Raw genomic sequence first — 19,355 nt, 5'->3', positions numbered from 1 at the left:
TCTTATTGATTCTCATTCATTTTCTCGACGAGTAATTACCGAAAAAATATGACCGTGGTTAAGATTTCTCGAAACCGGTGTCCAATCTCCATTTAACCAACGAATGACAATTTTCCTTTTTCTCTCGCAAACACTGAGGATGAATGTGATGATAATCGTCACTGAATTTGTAACCGTTGTCGAAAAGAAAAGGAAAACCGTATGAATGAAAAAAAAAAAAAGAAAGAAAAAAAATGGGACGTGATTGGGTAAACTATAGGACCGCACCCGCGGTGTATATTCTCAGGGCGTGTACTTCCGGTCAGGATTACGGTACCAAGCGGTTTCAATAGCGCGTCACTACGGTGACGATGACGAGTTTTATCTATGTTTAAATATATATATCCATACACTCGCGATGATGCATTTTGAAAGGAAGAAGAGAAACCTATTAATAAATAAATAAATAATTACAAACGAGATGACAAAAAGGAAGAGGGGAAAAAAAAAGAAAATGAATGAAATATGGATAGACGGAATGAAAAATGAATCGGTGGATAAATTTTCGAATGCGCCGCCGTCGTCGTTGATACGGGTTTTTTTTTTTTTTTTTTTTTTCAAACTTATAGTGAATAATTAAACCAAACGAACGGATGTGCGCGCCTACTCTCCTCTCCTACCGTTGCAAGAGTCCTCCTTGCCACTCTTACTCTGACTCTGACTCTATTCGGTATTCGTTTGGCGTCCGGTTATGCAGAGAAGCATCATCGCGTTACATGCTGAAATAACACAGCTATCTCTCGCGTTCAACACTTCCTTCACTTTTACGGATGTACGATATTGTTAAAAAAGAAGAAAAATTTCAATCAATTTCAATTCTTCATTATCGTAATTATTATTGTCGAGTGATTCTAGAAGTCTGTACCGGATGACATAACCGAAAATAATTGAAAGAAATTGCACTCGAAGAAACAAAAATTGCATCTGCTTTTTTTCTTTCTTTCTTTCATCTGGAGATGAGAGAATTTTTTTTTCGTTCTCTTCACCGCTTGTGTTACATCGCGTTATTATAATTCAGGCTCATCGACACCTCCAAGGAACTAAACGCACGACTTGTTCCATTATTAATGGACCACCCCCTCCCAGAATCTCGAAATAAAAAAGAGGAAAATACGAACAACAGAGATGAATGAGAGAATAGGAGAAAAAAAAACTAGAAAAGTATGAACTGTCTGGTCGCAATTCGATTCGGTTTTTGTGCGCCCAATACGTATATATATATATATAATTTTTGGAAAAAAAAATTCACTAGTTTCGACCGAATCACTTCGTCCGAACGTAGGTTTATAAATTATCGAATATAGAAGACGAGAAAAAAAAATCATGATGAACTAAGAAAACAGGAATAAAATAAATCCGTTGAAATAGTTTATTGTGTAGTAAATCTCGTTTTTTTTTTTCTTCTTCTTTCTTTCGCATGCAACGATACAGATATACGTCTTTCCATTTATGTATATGGAATTTTGCACGAACGGTTGCAAGTTATAACGATTGCATACAAAGTAATATACGAAGCGTTATTATTATATACATATAGCCTTGAGTTATGTCTCGTTAATAGTTTTTTTCTTCTTTCTTTTTGCTCAGTTTTTTTTTTTTTTTTTTTTTTAAGCTACCTCTAGATTGCACACTTCGCGTGTCTTTCTCGGTATACGGGGTGTCGCAGAACTGAACGTAAAAATTTTGTAGCGGCGATAGGCGCGAAGCGCAACTTCTCAACCGGTCACATTTTGCAAACGACGCTCCGAAGACCACGTTATGCACACGATAATTCACTCCGCCCCTCCCATCAACCCCTCAAATTTTTCCATTCGATTCCGACACACCGCGTAGATGTAACGACGAGTTGCGTTGCACCTATACTATACTTAACCTTAGTTAAATGGTGAAAATGAAATTAACGGACGGTACCTAGGGAACATTAATATAACATTTTATTGTACATACAACGTGCACAGGTATGTCGTTGTCGTGTGGAAATAGGTCTTTTTTTCTCTTCTTTTTCTTGAATAATAGGGAGATATATACGTGCACACGCATACGTGTATATATAGATATATATATGTATCGCTGCGAATGTGCAGTATATTTGTTGATTTAACTGTGCAGTTGTAATGAGCCTCGCAACTATCAAAGTCATTAGGCACAAGGCTAAAAGTAGGCTAATGCAGCAGCAGGCGGCAATGCAATGCAGTGTACAGTATTGTACATGTGTATAGTATACGGTACAGGTGTAGTGGAGAACGGAGTACAAGGGATTTCACTACCACAGTTTCAACGTTAACTTCAACATTAACGTGAGGCACAAAGAGAAGTATTATACGTTTATGCGATGACAATATTGCGGTGACATTGAGAGAGCTGTGTTATGCATTTGTAGATAAATTATTTATTACGTGTATATATATATATATATTCATCTCTGGGGAAGAGGAGTAAAGACAGATAGAAACAGAAATAGAAATAGAAATAGAAATAGAGAGGTGGAAAGAGAAGGATGGCAGAAATATGAAGTTTTTCGATGACGTAACAAGGAATAAGGATCATGAGAACGTTGTAACCTTTTCGCTCTAAACAATGAATGCTTCTATATACCTACCGTGTACATATATACGTATATATACACCTGCAGGTTATTGCAATTTTACTGCACATCGCGAACCAGAGAAATAACCAACTAATTCCCTTTTCTTATTCTGATTTTTTGTTCGTATACCAGAAGAAGAAAAAAAAAAAAAAAAAAAAAGCGTCGTTATTGGGAAATTTTTTGATCGTTCCCGTGCGAATTTTCTTCAAATTTTCACTTCTTTTTCTAGAAAACATTTAGACGTATTCAAAATTTTCTGTTTTCCAATTTCCAGTGTCCTCAATTTTTCTTTGTATCTTTTATCGGGGGGGATAAAACTCGATTATAATACAGTTCGTTTGATGCAGAAGGTATGGAATGACGTGTACCTGAAAAGGTAACGTTTGTAATTCTTTTTAAGGTAATACAAGGCTGAATTACTTGTAGTTTGACGCGTGCTTTTGCTGTTACCTGCGCTACCTGCTGCTACTACTGTACCGTTACTATAACTCTTACTCTTTATACTGTTCGATTCTGTTACTGCCTAATGATATATCAATTCTGATTTCGATACTTGTGCAGAAATATCGTACAAATTATTATTATTATTATCATTCTTGCTAGTACGTACGGGAATCGTGCTGCACGGCACTTTTGTGAAAGGACGTTCATTTATATATCCACATATGTATGCGTTTTTTAATGCTCCGCGAGTCCTTCGCGAGCATACCTATACGTATATTTCTACATAAATATTGTTTCATTTCATTTTATTTTATTTTATTCATTTATTTATTTTATTTATTTATTGCACAGTACGGTATAATATCTGCTGCTGCTGCTGCTGCTGCAGAACTTGAGTACCTTAGAACAGTTCGCAATCAGATAAGAAAATTTTCATTCTCTTTCTCTGTCCTCTTGTTTTTTCTCTTCTTCTTTTTTCCATTTCATCAGAATAGGGGGGAACTTTGCATACTCATATGCTCACATGCGGGCTTGATGAATTTTATTTTCCTTCAATTTAATTTTTTTTTTTTACAATTTTTTTCTCTCGATCCTCGCGCTCTTACGTATCCGTTGCATCTCGACTTAATACGATGACGTGGAGGAGAATATCGTTGAAATCGTTTAGATATGCGGGCCAAATTATTACGTACACACGTCGTGGAGTCATGGAGTCATTTTATTTATTTTTTCCTTTTTTTTTTTTTCTTCTCTTCTCTGGTTCGGTTAGAACCCTTCACCCCGTAAGTTTTTACGGTACACCCCATACTGCTAGTCAGCTGTGTCGATCGCGTGTTGTTTGATATCAACTTGAAATGCGACGACGCCGTCGACGATCCGGATAATCCCACGTCAATCGAAGTTATTAACGCGCGCAATCTTTTTCATCATCTGCTCTTCTTCTTCTTCTTCTTCTTCTTTATCCTTTTCTTCTTCTTTATTCTTTTTTATTTTTTATTTTTATTTTTATTTTTTTTTAATGACGTTGACCAAAAAGATCCGACGAAATTGCAGCAGCGGTGCGTGGAAACTATATATAGATTACACGTATATCTCGTCCGCTGCCCATGGGGTATAAGGGTTTTTTTTTTTACTTTCTTTTTTCTTTTGTGGGATCTTTTTTCATTCAATTTTATTATCGGGAGTTAATATCGCGTCACATGTACAGACCGAAATACACGTGGAAAGTGAAAAAGAGCAAAGAAAAAATCGGAGTGAAAAAAAATTTGTGACGCGAGTCGAGTCGGCCGCACGCCCCACGTGGTTTTTTAGTAACTTAGTTAAAGAAGATAAGTCTCAGTCGGTCTCTGCACATGCATCTTACTCGATGACGAACATTGTATATACATGTGTATTTTACATACAAGTGAAACTAAACGTATAACTTAATGAAAGTTTAATTCAAACAAATTCAGTTGATTAATTTTTTTCTGCTCACTCCGATTTTAGTATCTCAAAATTATTAGATATGAATTCGTGAACGCGAAAACGAAAGATAAAAAGCTGAGAGAAAGATGAAGAGGAAATCGTGAGTCTGAAATTTTTTTTTATAACATACAGTCCAATTGAATTATTTATAAAATTTTTATTGATAATAATTATAAAATATAATTCAAACGTAGCTTTCGACCCTTCTCCACATGCGACAGGAAGTAACGTGGTGTCGTAGTGAACAGAAAAAAAAAAAAAAAAAAGGTTAAATAAATGGAACATCGTGTACGTTTGTTGATATATTTATTTATCAGTGATACAGGTATGTACCGAGTGAATCCACGTGTGTAAGTAGATATGTGTATATTCGTATACGCGTACTGCACACGTGTATCGACTCGGTGATTTTATACACCCTGGATTGACCTCAGGCAATCCTGTAGCCCGAGATAAAGAGCTCTCACGTGAAACTTGATATACTTGTTGTACGTACACTGCAGCGATGCATTATCATACCTACATACCTGTGTACACGGAGACGAATACCAACGCGGGTACCAATGCAATTCGTCGCGCGCGCGCGCGCCTTTTTCTTTTTCGTAATCTTTACACACCTTGCGTACACCAGAATCGGTCACGATTGGAAGAAATTAGTACTGCGATCAATAAATTGCGAGTAATGACCGTCGTTGGTTGTAAAAATTTATTATACCCCAGGTATATATGCGTACGAAGAGAGAAGGAGGGAAAAGAAAATTGAAAGAAAGAAAGAAAGATAAATCGAACAAACATCTTGCGGTTTACATGTAGTACACCTATAGCGCATCGGTGCTGTCAGTCAGTTCGTGTAGAACAGCTGAAAGCTCACGACTGTATCTAATCTTACTATCACCGCCACACGAGGAAAGGCAAACATTTACTTTCCACGGATGGATCATGTGCGCTAATCTCGATCATCGACCAAGTGTCACAGACAAATTTTCACCGTGTGTTTTACTTTTATTTTTCCTCCCGTGTTCCTTTTCTCTCTCGATTCTTTTTTTCTCCTCTCTATTTCGTTCGCGAAAAATCGATCGGTATACGCGATTCGGATGCGACGTAATCTCCATTATCTCCGTCTATTTTCTTACTATCGTTATTAATTCGGATTCCGAACGAAACTTGGAAATTCTCGTGGTCTTGCAATGAGCTTCGGATCGATTACGACATGAGACCAGCTGCACCGCGGTACAGGGAGAGATATCGTGAATTCTCGAGACATCTCTATTTCCTTTAGCGGAGTTGTGTAAAGTATTCTGATATTTCGTAAAATCGAAACAGGTTTTTGAAAAAAGAGAGAAAAAAAAAAAGAAAGAAAAAAGGAAGCAGGAGAAGGGATAAAAAGGGGGGTCAGTGATCGTGACATTGCGTATCGATTCATACGCCTTATATATACGTATAAATATATATATACCACATATGTACATGTGGTATATAAAAATAAATAATGCGATGACGGTTTTATGGTGTTAAAAGACCACGACGACGACGACTGTACCAGTTGGATTTCGCTGCCGCAGTCTTTGCAGCAACGGACCGAAGATACATTACTCCTAAAATCAATTCCACAAATCTTTGTCCATTTTTTTTTTATTTTTTTTGATTAATCCATTTCTGTTATTCGGTTTTTTTATTTTTTTTTTTTTTTTATTTTACCAAAACCATAGATTTTGCTGCTGTTCTTCGCGTGTCGCTGCAGGCGAAGCACATTGGAATACGAATGGTTCGATTATATATTACGTACGTCGCAGCTGTAGACGTCGGAAGTATGAAAAAAAAAAATTGAGAAAAACATGCGAACTAAAAAAGAAAGAGATGAGGGGAAAAAATTTTGAAAGCAGAAAAAGTCACGGGCAGCGAAATCTGATGAGAACTTATTTCTTTTTTTTTTTTTTTCTAAATTTCGATCAGTTTGCATCCCGCTTTTGATCTGTACAGAAATTCAACGGATGTTTTTTTTCTTTCTCTTGGCGCTTTCGCTGAAAGAAAAAAGAAAAAGGGAGGATAAAATGGACTCCGAAAAACTGCGATTCTCGACATGTTTCGCGGCATAGGAATTTAGTATACGTACCAGCTGAGAGACAGGTAGAGGTGCAGCGGTACATATAAATATAGTATTATGGTACCCATTTGGAACTATGAAGCGAAGAGAGTCGGCGGTCGGACGTTGCGCGTGTAGAGGAAACTCACGAACCGAGAAGTTGGATAGGATGCAGGAAGGGAAGAAGAAGGCGAAGGAGAAGAAGAAGAGAACTACGACTTACGAAGGAGGCAAGGAGGTAAAGGAGGCGAAGGAGGCGCGCGTGCATCAGCTGGCGTCCTTGGTAGGGTGCAATTACCCCGACTGACTCCTGGCAAGTCCTCGCGGCCCTCGACCCGCCGATCCTTTACCGATGTATATCCAAGTCCACGTCCACGTCCACGTTCACCTTCTTAGACTTTAGCGGGAAGATATAGCCGCGGCTAGCCGGCAGCCCCCTCTAAATAAGTCGGGTCCTCCTTTCCCCTCTTTCTTTCTTTCTTTCTTTCTTTCTTTCTTTCTTCCTTTCTTCCGATAGACCGATCGCGAGTCAGTTACTCTTCTTCGTCTTCTTCTCTAACTTACTATTCTTCATTTGCTGCGGATAGTTACACACCGTGTCCACCGTCACGACGCGAAAGACTAAATAAAAAAAAAAACAGTTCGAAGAGACGCCGACCCGCTCTTTCTCTTTCTTCGATATCTCCACAAATGAAGAGACCGAAACTCTTCTCGTTCGTATCTCGAATCAAACTTGAAACAGCTTCCTTACTTCGGCAACGACTACCGACTACCACTAACCACATATACTACCGTATCGATCAGATGATGTGCGAGGGTCGACGATCCTTCCACTTCGATCTTGAAATTTTATCTTCTTTTTTTTTGTTTTCATTTTCCTCGACGTTTTCGTTTCGACGTAACGAAGAAGAAAAAAAGTGACAAAAAACGAAATTCACGCGTTCTCTTTTCTTCTTCATACGCGGAAAACGATTCACACGTATTTTTCTCTTTGCCATTTCTTCTTCGAGTCAGTCAGTCAGTTGCACATTTTGACGAATCGATAACAAAAAGGAAACACAATATGAAGCGGCGTCGTTATCGGTGTCCGTAGGGTTCGTACACGATGTAGTAAAATAGTACACGTATGTACGGTACACGTTGCTATTCAGTTAAACGTTCTATTATCGATTCCATTCCGAAATGCATTATTCATAAAATTTGATCGTTTCGTAGACCCTTGGAGCGTGGGGGGGAGGGGGAAACGTGTGCGCGGTAGAAATCGAAGGTAAAATAAAAGATGACGATTTTATGTGCGTTGACAGTTCGTCAAACACTTTTGACGAACATTATACACCGTGTGTACGTAGGTACACATCGTGACAGATGAGTTGTTTTTTTCTTCTTCTTCGTTGTTGGGGGGTCTTCTCCTGTCAATTTTAATTTGACATTTTTTCCTTCTTCAAATATTACGTAATTTCATCTTCTCGTTTTACATGGCAGTCGTTGTCGTTATTTTTGAGTCTTCGGAAGATTCGGAAATCCGGACAAAGTTCGTAAATTTTTAAATCGCGTCGCGTTCACCGTCGAAAGCTTCATTTGTACGTACACACCTATGTACACATATTCGATTTCATTTAGATATGTAGACCCGAGTTAACGCGCTATAAACGTGTGTAATATCATAGCGGTTTATTAACCAACCACACCGAAGTTGCGTACACCTGGAAAACGAAGAAGACTTGAGGAAAAAAAAAAAAAAAAGGAAAAAGTAAATGAAAATATAAAATGAAATAAAACATTTATGCACCGTTGCTGTTACTTATAATACCCGGAGAAATGCACCGTCTCGCGTGTATGGGATGTATACGTACACCGTAGTGTCCAATGCAATGTCCTTGAAAGAGGATCGTTGACCCTCGGGGGCCAACCACCGAGTAGTCCAGACTTATACGCGGCTAAAAGGGCCAACTAAACGCTGCCTTGCTTTGCTTTGCTTTGCTTTGCCTCGCGTTGCCTTATACCTTACCTTACCTTCCCTGGCCTGGCCTGGCCAGGTCGACTCCTTTGCTCGACCAGAAATCGAGGGGGGAATACACCGCGATCATGTTGTCCTGGACATCCTGCAACGAGCTATAAACTTTGTGCCTACGCGGTAGTCCCTGTAACCAAAAAAAAAATGATTAAAAATCTTTTTTCATTCATTGGCGATGAGATTGATTGGAGCAAAAATGAATGCAGATCGAAGGAAAGAAATTATGATAATGAAAACTAACGATAAGTTTGCATATAGTCGGAGCGAGCGAGTAGTATACATACCGTGTACTTGTAGAAGTAACGCGTTCTTACAATTAATTAGCTGGTTAGAATTTCCGGTTTGCCTCACCGCCCAGGTAGAAAAAGCCTAGCGTTCTAACGCTCGTTAGTCGGTTGGTTATTCGCTGTATTTCGTTTGTAAAAATTGAAAACTTGTATCGTTGTACGATCATTGCCCGTACGCGCGAGTTTTAGAAACGACGAAAGACGAAACGAAAGAGATAGGGAAATTGTGATGGAGAATCGTTCGAAATCGTAATCGTGGTTTTTTTTTTTTTTTTTTTCTTTTTACTCCGATTAGTTTCTCTCCATCTTTTTTTTTTTTTTTTAACGCTGCGCCCATATTTGCCATCGATCATAGTCAGCCGCGTCATTCCAGAGCGTTTAATAACGTTATCTATCCGACAATGAGAGTGAGCGGACGATGACGACGATGACGATGATGAGTCGCGCGAATCGAGTCGGTGCAGCGGCAGCGGCAGCGGCTGCTGCAATGCCATAGTAGTGTTCGTGTAATCTGGGCCAGGGCCAGACTTTATATATACTGGTTGTAAATAAAGGCGACGACGACTAGGATGGAAAATCATCGTAGATCCAACGTACACGGAGGGAAAACCTCTGCGGTACATAGAATCGCGGGATTATATAGTAACGCAGTCGAAAATTTTCGATCATTTTTTCACTCCGATACCCATAATATCCTTTTCGAATTCACCGTCATCGTCACGACCGTGCGATGTCACGTGATTTAGATATGTGGTACCTACCTGTGTACTCGCATTGTACGTACGCAGCGTTCGTTTCTCCACCGGGTACCTGTGCAAGTAAATAGTGATACACACGTGTCCATGTCGTGTGTATCCGCGCGGCATTGATTGTGCAACGTTTACCGCGCGCAATGAGGAATTTTTCCTTTTTTCCGTCTCTTTTTTTTTTTTTTCTTTTTTCTTTTATTTCGTTTAAAATTCCAATCGATTGAGAATGTAACGTACCTCGACGCTATCCCGAGGAACTTGATTCACCGAGTCGATTTCTCGTTCCGTTCTCAAACTTTTCCTTTCCATGTTCCTTTCTCGCATCGATTCATAATAAATTCGCGATCGTCGTCTTCAATTCAATCGAAACGGAAAAAAAAAATTCCTTTTCCAACAACGACGATCAGGGAAACGCCGAAATGAGGGACGGGGGGGGAGAGGACTGCCGCCTCTTTTTCAAATCTTCGCGAAAGTTGTTCGATCAATCGAAACCATTTTTTTTTCACTTTCTTTCTTTCGTTTTTTTCAACCCCTTCGCGATACCTGCGTCCGGTGCGGTACGATCGCACAGCTCGCACGCACATATGATACACATACAGGATACATGACCACCAACACGCGGACCTGTTTGGCCGGTGCTGCTGCCGCTGCGACCGAAGGAATAAACAAAGCTGGCGAAATATGCAATGGGATGGTCGGGGGCACATACGCGTACGCTCATGTGCGTACACATGTACGTGTGTGCGCCCGGTACATAAAACAAGGCTGCATGCGTGCATGCATTGTGTTGACTAGGGCGTTAACCCAGGTCAGGCACGTACAACACCCTTCCCTTTCTCCCCGTGTACCTGTATACCTGTACACATACGAACGAACGAACGAACGAACGTACCTCCCACTGTACCGCTTTTCCCTCCCCTTATCACCCCCTTCGTCGTTACTTCGTACGTGTAATGTGTATATTATCTGCATGTCTTTAGAGATAGATATATATATATATATGTATGTATATATTGCGAGTAACTTGCAGTGTACGGTGAGCTCGGTTTCTACCGGTAAACACGGTGCATACTTACCGTACCGTACCACCACGTACGTATTCCGTCCTGTAACTATGACGTAATTCCGGCGATTGCCACCGGAAATGAGGAGTTGTTCGCGCCTCAGTCACCCCGTGTTGTTCGTTCATTGCTGCGAAGATTATTATCGTTGCGATCGCGACGACGATCGCGGTGGTGGATATACGCTATGGTAGTAGTAGTAGTAGTAGTCGGGGTGACGGTGGTGGTAAAAGTTCTTGAACCGGTCAACGTTGATGCACTTCGTACATTCGACGATGCTTACGCCGATGCGAAGCACCTGTATAACATCATCTCTTCTTCCTTTTTCTTTTTATCTACGTTTTCTTCCCCCCCTCCTTCCGTTTAGAAGCGTCGAATTATAAGCATGTTTATTGTCCTAAATGGACGTTATGACCGTTATAATTAGGACGTATCTATACAATGATCGGTGAAATTTACATCTAATTTATTTCCTAACTTTTAACACCCGGGCAAAGAAGAAAGAGATGACATTTTACTTTTTTTCTCTCTCGCTCTCGACGAATAATTTGATCGAGTTTTTTGTGGAAAAAAGGGTTTCCTTCTTCAGCTTCTTCATTAATTTATTTAAAGTATTAAATGAAATTCTCGAAACCTTTCGTAAGTCGATACAGCGTAGGTGCAGTGCGTTCTAAATTTAACGTTGTCCGCGTACGGTATTTCTGATTGTTTCTGTAAAATTGATCACTTCTTGCTTCGGGGGTTGAGAAAAAATGAATAAAATGGTAAAGGTTAAGGTGAAATTTAAGGGACCACCCACGCTGCTCTTAACTCCAAAATAGACGCCATTACGGTTTAGTTCTCTTCGCGTAGTAGGAGGCTGTGCGAACAAAAACCCACGACATAAGGGTGAACGGGCGAGTGGGCAATGTTTATTTTTCCCTTTATAGATTCGGTGGAAAGAGAGAAAGATGGGGAAAAAAACGAATCATGAAAGGCAAATTAAGGGTCGATTTGGTAGTTCGCAATTGTTATTTTTCATTCGACGTGTATCCTATTTCGGTGTTACGTCGAGCGAGATAAAATGACTAAGATCCTCACGATCCTCGGTCCGATGACGCGTGTCATCTCAATCGCAAGAAGATAACGAAAATTCCATTCTCCCTCGTTTTTTATTTTTTCTTCTTCCTCTTCTTCCAAAAATCGAATCCCAATGTTCGGAATGGCCATCTGCTTCGATCGATGAATCCTCACGAACGTAATCCATCGTTGAATTGAAAATTCGTTATCATTGAAAATTTATCCTACCTCAGGGAATATTCGTTTCGACGCCCATTTTCGTTATCTGCTTTTTATGGACCCACCATTTTTTATTCATTCATTAATTTTTTGTTTTCTCTCCTCCCTTCGCTAACGATATCATTGGGACGCACGTTTCTCCAGATAACACTTCGCACGCGCGTAGGATTTCTGTCTTTCCTTTTTTTTTTTCTTAAAAATGAAAATTCGAAGACCCCGAAACACCGCGTATCGCGGGGAGGGAGGAAATTTTATCAAAAGCAAATTATTCGTTAGCGACACCCCGTACGTCGCACACGTGAAGTTTGTGTGTGCATAGGTCGTTTTATAACACACGTCGACCTTTCTACCTGAAGTTTTCTTTCGTAGTAATGGAACGGGAAGGAGTGGAAAGGAAAAGAACGGACGGAATGGAATGGAATGGAACGGAGAGAGCCGGACGTGAGACGGTACAGGGCAGAACGGTCCTAGGTTTATAAGAATACTTTGCTTAGGGCGAGCCCTTCGCTCCTGGTTCAGACAAGGCTCAATTCCGAGCACCCTCGCTCTTTGCACCCCGAAGGGATGAGGGGCTGCATTTTCCCTTTCAGTCGTCACTCTGACCTGATCCGGGACGGACAGTCGATCCGCTGTCGCCCGTAGCCACGGCAGTAACAGTCGCTAGGAAAAATATAATCGGTTCCGTCTGTATCGAATTTCTCTTCGTAACGATCATCTGCGTTAAACGTGCGTTTCTTCATTTTCACACCTCACCAGACCACCTCGTGGTCTTTAGTTTTTCTTCTTCGTTTTCTTTTTTTTGAACGAAAAATCAGTGAGTTTGATATTTTTACACGTATCGTTATTCTCGGTGTCCATCGTCTCTGTGCATGTGTGGATTTTTTATACACGTACATAAAACCTTGAGTTATTCTGTTGCAATACCTATTATAGCTATGGGTATATATATACTTTTAATATATACCGTTAGTCTCCAAGTTCCCTATAGGTGATTTACAGTGATCGTTAAAAGCTCGTGGCATATATGAATACGCGTATAAATAGATAACCATTATAAAATTTATCCTTAAATATTCGACGTAAAAGTTTAGTTGGTTTTTTTATTTTTCTTTTTCGTCTTTGAAAAATACAATTTACCCGCATTGTACACGCGATATAGTTCTGCGCTTGCGAAGTTTGTGAATGAAATTTGAAAAGGAAAAATAATCGACTGCTAAAAAAATTATCGAAACGTATAGTGCTGTTTGTGCGAAGAATGTAAGGAAGTTATTTTTCTTAACAATTTATTTATTATCTTCGAGAGAACGTGAATCAAGGAAACGTGCTTCCTCCTTAAACTAAATCGTAATGGCGTCCTCCTCGTGATCATCCCATGAAACTACTCTACCATCCAGCTGTTACGTGGAGCAATAAAAACTATACAACTAAAAATGAAGTAATGAAAACACGACGTCCAAGTAACGTGATGTCCTTGCAATTAACAGGATTAATTTTTACACCCTTATAATTTTCTAAAATATTATAAATGAACCGCAATTCACTTTATGGAACAATTTTGGATGGCGGATTTAAACGAACAGGATAACAGCGGTTGAGTCCTCGAAATTTTGGGTTTCAAACAACAACGGAAAAAAGTAAGACGAAAGAAATTTCTATGTCAAAAAAGAGACAAAGAAAAAATTTAATTACCTTGATTGTATTTGAATTTTTTTTTTTTTTTAATCCCTTATGGAAAATTTAAATCACGTCGTGATATGGCCGCAGCAACTGCAGTGCCTTTTGCTGCAATAAAATTATTATGAAAAGTGAAACGGATGAGGCGGAAAAAGGTGGAAAGAAACCCTAAACCAATAAACTTTGGGTTTCGTAGATTTCGAAAGACGAAACAGCTGGTTCACCTAATCTCCCCTTTTTCTTGGTATACGCAGCGTACCCTAAACCTAACAGCCCTACTGTGACAACACTAATAAAGTTCAAAGGAAAAAATCCACCCTCAATTCGAGAGAAACTCGTTTCGAAATTTAGGGAAATACGAAATTTTATTATCTTTACGGTCTCGGTAAAGCTGAGAAATTTGTTCTTCCTTTCATCCTTTTTTTTATCAGTTCTCTAAAATTTCAGAACTTCGTAGTAGGAGTTTGTAATACTGCAGGCTAATTAGGGGCGTTGTGAAAAAAAAGCCAGGAAATGCAAAAAATCGCCGTCAAAAATCCCAAGAAAAACTGGAGAGATGGAGAAAAAAAATAGTTAACGTATCGCAGAATATGGAATATATTTATCCGCCAACGCGTAGGAGGTCTATACGTCGTGTAAAATAAAAGCAAAGATAAAACAAGAAGCGAAAAACGAAAAAGCAATAATTTATAGGAACTCGTCCGAAGCGAGGAAATTAAGGATCGGCACAAGGGTCTCCCTTCAGACGCGTCGTTTTCGTAGAATTTCGAGACTCGCTATACCAATTCCCTCGACATGGTCTTGTATACCTGTATATTGCATATATTGTTCGTTCGTATATATAACCTTTCTAGTCGAAGAAGAAATCAATCCGGCCGTCATCGATCGGTGAGAATCGAAATTAGATACCAAACGCCCCCCTTTTTCCCTTTCCCGACCATTCTTTTCTCTCCTCTTCCCTTCCTTCTCTCTTACCTTACCTTCCCTTCGTTCTTCGCCCTTTTTTTTTTTTTTTCTCCTCCTCTTTTTTCTCCCTCTTTTCATGCCCTCGCGCGCCCTTCGTCCCGCGGTTTCAGAAACGTCCCCGTTTCTACCGTATTTTTCTTCTTATGCTGCTGCTGCTGCTGCTGCTGCGCCTGCAGTCAGCCAGCCAGCCAAATTTACTTACCTACCCGCCATGGCACATATATTTCTCTATACATACACACATATTTATGTACATAACACCGCATTATGTAAACGCAGCGTTACATGACACAGAGAGTCATGTGAATACGAACGGTATATCAAAAATAATGGAAAAGTAGAAGGCAAATATGAAAAAAAAAAACGAGAAAGAATTGGAGAAATGAACGAAGAAAATTCGTTCAGGATCCAGGGATAATTGCGATTGGATTATCGTTGTTGTTTAATTTTTCCAAAAATTACCAGATAGAAAAAAAACGTGATTCTTCTCCGTCTTCTCCAGATGTCCGATATATCTGAAAATACGCGAGAAAGAAAATCGAGAAAATTAAGAAACGTGGTCCAGCGAGGGTCGTTTTGTAGCGTTTCCGTTTCCGTTTCCATTTTCATTTCCGCTTCCGTTTTTCCTCGCCGTTTCTGTTGCCGTTGCGCAAGTGACAATGAACTTGTGCGTTGTGTTACGGTGCAAGGAACCACAAGCATTCTACTATACGCTGTATAACAGTCGCGGGGCGGGGAGGAGGGTGGGGGGCAGGGAGGCTGCGTTGGGTTCTCTCTGGCTCTCTGGCTGTGTCAATGACACACGACCGACCGTTCGAAAAGCGACGACTACGACGATGCCGGCCAACTTTGGGACAAGGTTAGTGTGCCGGCAACAACGAGGAGGAGGCAGAGTATAGCGAGGATATCCATCCACCTCCTCCTCCTCCTCCTTCTCCTCCTCCCCCTCCTCCTCCTCCTCGACAAGACCACCTTCCAAACGTAAAAGAGATAGAGAGAGAAAGGGAATTTGAAATTGAAACATTTTCACTTGTTCACATACATATGTGTGCCCGTACACACCTAACTCTGCATCTTTACAGTCACAGAGACTGTTACGTTACAGCGTAGGTACGCGCGATACCTACAACCGATCGTGGAAAAAAAAAAATAATTTCTACCCTCAAAATCTTCGATCGAAATCGTCGACCCTTAAATTTCTGTCTCGTCTTTACACACCACCCGCGATGCAACAGTCTTCTACATTTGATGCGCGGTTTGCCTATTTTTTTCTCTCTCTTTTTTGATCATCTTCGCCACCCCCCACGTTGAGAATTAATGAAATGATTTGCGTTATCAAACTTTTTTCGACAAAATTTTTTGTTTCATTTTCTTTCGTTGTACCGAAGGAGGATTATTTTTACATTTTCCCCATAGAAACGGATAAGGTAGGAGTATCTTGGTAACCATTCGATCCCTCTTGGACTTTTCTACACCGTGCTCGGATGTATAAAGGAGGGGTGAAGGCCAGAAATATATTGGATTAGGTTTAGGGCGCACGTAATCCCTACGTCCTATTGTCTAGGGAAAAATACTCTGGATATATTCGGAATATCCGACGGATGGTTGAACAGTTGCAGCTAGGGGAAATACAGTTCTTCTCACAAATAATATACCGAGACGGAAGACTGGATGAAAAATAGATCCATTGACGCGGTACGGGAGAAGAAAAAAACGAAAGACCGAAGAAAGAACAAAAATTTGTTGAAAATAAACTAAAGGGGACTTCTGTCACGAAGTAGAAAATTTTTCAGAGTACAGAGATGGAAAAAATCGAACGAAATAGTCTTCCGATAGAATAGGGGGAGAAAAAAAAAAAGGGAAAATCGTCTCAGCTTTTCCTCGCATCTCTAGTACGCAGAGGTGCGCGTGGAGGCTAGTTGGGTCGTGCGGATGAAAATGAAAAATAAGGAATGATTTTTGAGGTAGCGTAACGAAGGAGAAGATTCTCTCCGCGAGTTCTAAGTATAGTAAGCGAGAAAAAGTCGAGCAAAAGGAAGCGGCGAGTGGAGTCGAGCTTGTGGAATCGAGTGTGCTCGCGTGTGGTGGTGGTGGTGGTGGTGGTGAAGTCTCTTTTCTACCGCCTGGAACTTTGAACTGAATACCAACTACGCAAAGGCGTATTTCCCCTCTTCTAAATTTCTTTCTTTCCCTCTCATCCTTCCCTGACTCACGCTCGCTCTTTACTCCTCTTTCAACTCTTCTCCTCCTCATTCCTCGTTCGAACTCCTTCCTCTTCTATCTCGTTCGGTAACGTTAACGTTAGAGTCGGAGTCGGAGTTTCGTTCGTTTCGTTCGTTTCGTTGGCATCGCCACATCGTGTAGCGAACGAACGACGAACGGACTGCAAGGCTTATCCATCCGGGGGTAAGGAGAGAAAACGTTGCACCATCGGGCAAATGAACCCGGGTGTGTATGTCTTGAAAGGTTCAACGGTACGAACTTACTGTGACCATTTGCTAAATGATATATTTGTATTGGTGGTAAAGGCAGCGGCAGCGGTGGCAGCGACACCGCGAACACCGTCGCAAAATCTTGCACATGCAGTTCGGTCGAGTAAAGCGCAACGTGGTATAGGGTTAACAACCGTTCTATTTAGATACCCCGATGCAAATACTTGTACATATATACCGTACATAGTTTTGTAACACACATAGAAAATGCATTCAATTTCTATCTGCCGTACCGTAATCGCCTTCGCCGTAATACCTAACCACGGATGAAATCGCAACGACACTCGAAACGTGTTTTAGATTTTTAATTATCTCAAGCAATTCATTATTCGCCGATCGACATCGCCCCTATCTTCGTTACATGGATGATAAAGTCACTCGAGTTATTTTTCAACCGTTCTCTGTCAAACTCCTAGAATTTCTCGACACTTTTCCGGGTTAGAGTGCACTTTTCGTTCGAATTTTAGTCAACGATAATCCAAGTTTTAGTAGCGGAAGTAGTGGGACGGATTCAAAAAAAAAAAAACAAACCACCCTAAAAATACCAGCCGAGAGAAAATTCCGCGAGTTTTTCTCATTTAGCGAGCCGATATTTTTCACTTTTTCATTATTATTTTTGCGTCATAATATTGCAGGTGAAGGTAAGAGGTCCGCATGCGGGAGACGTGATGTTGAGCGCCCGGGAGAGGCTGGGGAAAATAAAAGTAAAGGAAAAAATAAATAGATAAATAAATGAAAAAGAAAGGAAGCAAGCGGCGGTGTTCTGTTCGTTAAAAACAGCGCGTTGTATTTCAAGAGTCCAAGAGTGCCACGTCACGTCCCTGCACTCCGGCTAACGCGATGAATATAGTCTCGTCGTCCTATCCCTGTGAAATACACCGCACATAAGTATAATATACATAGATAGGTAACCGCACACATGTGCATAGAAAATTATCCAGCTATCCCCCGGCTAGCTCGAACACAGTGTTCGCGCACTCGAACCTTTAAATTTCTACAAAGCTCATCGGAAAACTAGTAAACTAACAAACTAATATTAAAATATCAGACCATTGACCCTCCTGATTATCGATGTACCATACGCGCAGAGATTTATACTCATTATTGTGCGTTCGTAATTAAATAGCAATCCATTTACTTTGAATGGCTTCTATTGTCTTTTGAAAATTTTTCAAAAGTTCGCCAATCGCGTGTCCGGAAGATCATCGCATTATTCGATCATTTTTCTCTGATGTTAAATTCACATCGATATCGCGATCTTTTTCTCGTATTGAAATATATTTCAAGAGTTGTATCGCCGCGTCTCTCTCTCCCTCTCTCTCCGTCGAGGATCAATAATAATTATTGTCTCTGCAACTGACGGAATCGAAACACTGTCATAATTTCTGGAAAATTTCTCGTCCCGGAACATCCAGCGCAATTGGCAATGTCTGGCTTGTAATCGGGTTTTCGTCCTGGGGGTAATATAATTATTTGGTAAGCGCGCAATTTCCCAACATCGTGATGACGGTGGAGCTCGTAATTTCAATCGGTAGTTCATAGCGCGATACGGGAATTGAAAGAGTTTTCGACATTTTTTCCGAATAATACGCTTCTGGAGAAACAACCGAGAATATTCATAGAGTCGAAAAGCATGCGGGATTATTGGTTATTTTAACGTGATATCGGTATGTTGAAATATTGAGCGATTACTTTTTCTAAGATATTCAAGTTTTTGTTCAACAGTGGCGTGGCCGTTTCATGCGGCGAATGCAGCAGCAGCGGGACCAGCGATATAACCGAACCCGGTTCACCCTGTAGTACGAGTAGCGACGAGGGTCTCGCCGGTATTCGAACAACCGGCTCCGGTAATCAACACAAACTGGCGCCCCCCACGCCACCCCCCATCAGGGGGGCGCAATGGCCTTGGACACCTCCCTTAGCCGCCACGGCGTGTTCTACCTTGAAGAAAATTAAGGGTGAACCGGAAGCTGGCACCCTACCAAAGGCCGGAGCCGCGGATCCAACGACCAGAGGAAAGACCCATCACAATCAGCACCTTCATTTACACGACGGGACGAACGGAGGAATGCCATGCACGCAGGGAAAAATCACGGAATATTTCAAAACCCAGATCAAACCGCAGCAAATCAAGGTAGCGCGTAGATCGGAGACAGTAATTTTCGTTTGCAGGAGGAGGGAGGTGTTTTCTTTTGCCAGGGTCATTTTTATCTC

At 40.7% G+C, this 19,355-nt stretch overlaps 1 protein-coding gene across 11 annotated transcripts in view; it reads left to right on the top strand.

The window, feature by feature from the left end:
- LOC105683579 (homeobox protein 10) overlaps positions 1 to 19,355 on the top strand; it is a 59,283-nt gene that overhangs the window by 27,393 nt on the left and 12,535 nt on the right. For all 11 annotated transcript variants that reach the window (XR_007279207.1, XR_007279208.1, XR_007279203.1 and 8 more), the window contains one exon: positions 18,867 to 19,275. Coding sequence is in view for 3 of the 11 variants with exons in the window: in XM_048657787.1 (XP_048513744.1) it covers positions 18,867 to 19,275 (409 nt within the window). In the remaining 8 variants the exon portion in view is untranslated. The remainder of the gene's footprint in view (positions 1 to 18,866; positions 19,276 to 19,355) is intronic.

Source organism: Athalia rosae, chromosome 7 (assembly GCF_917208135.1).
Source record: "Athalia rosae chromosome 7, iyAthRosa1.1, whole genome shotgun sequence".
In the NCBI taxonomy this organism is placed as follows: Eukaryota; Metazoa; Arthropoda; class Insecta; order Hymenoptera; family Athaliidae; genus Athalia; species Athalia rosae.
The sequence above is the reverse complement of the archived record's forward strand: the minus strand, read 5'-3'. Positions and strand labels throughout refer to the sequence as shown.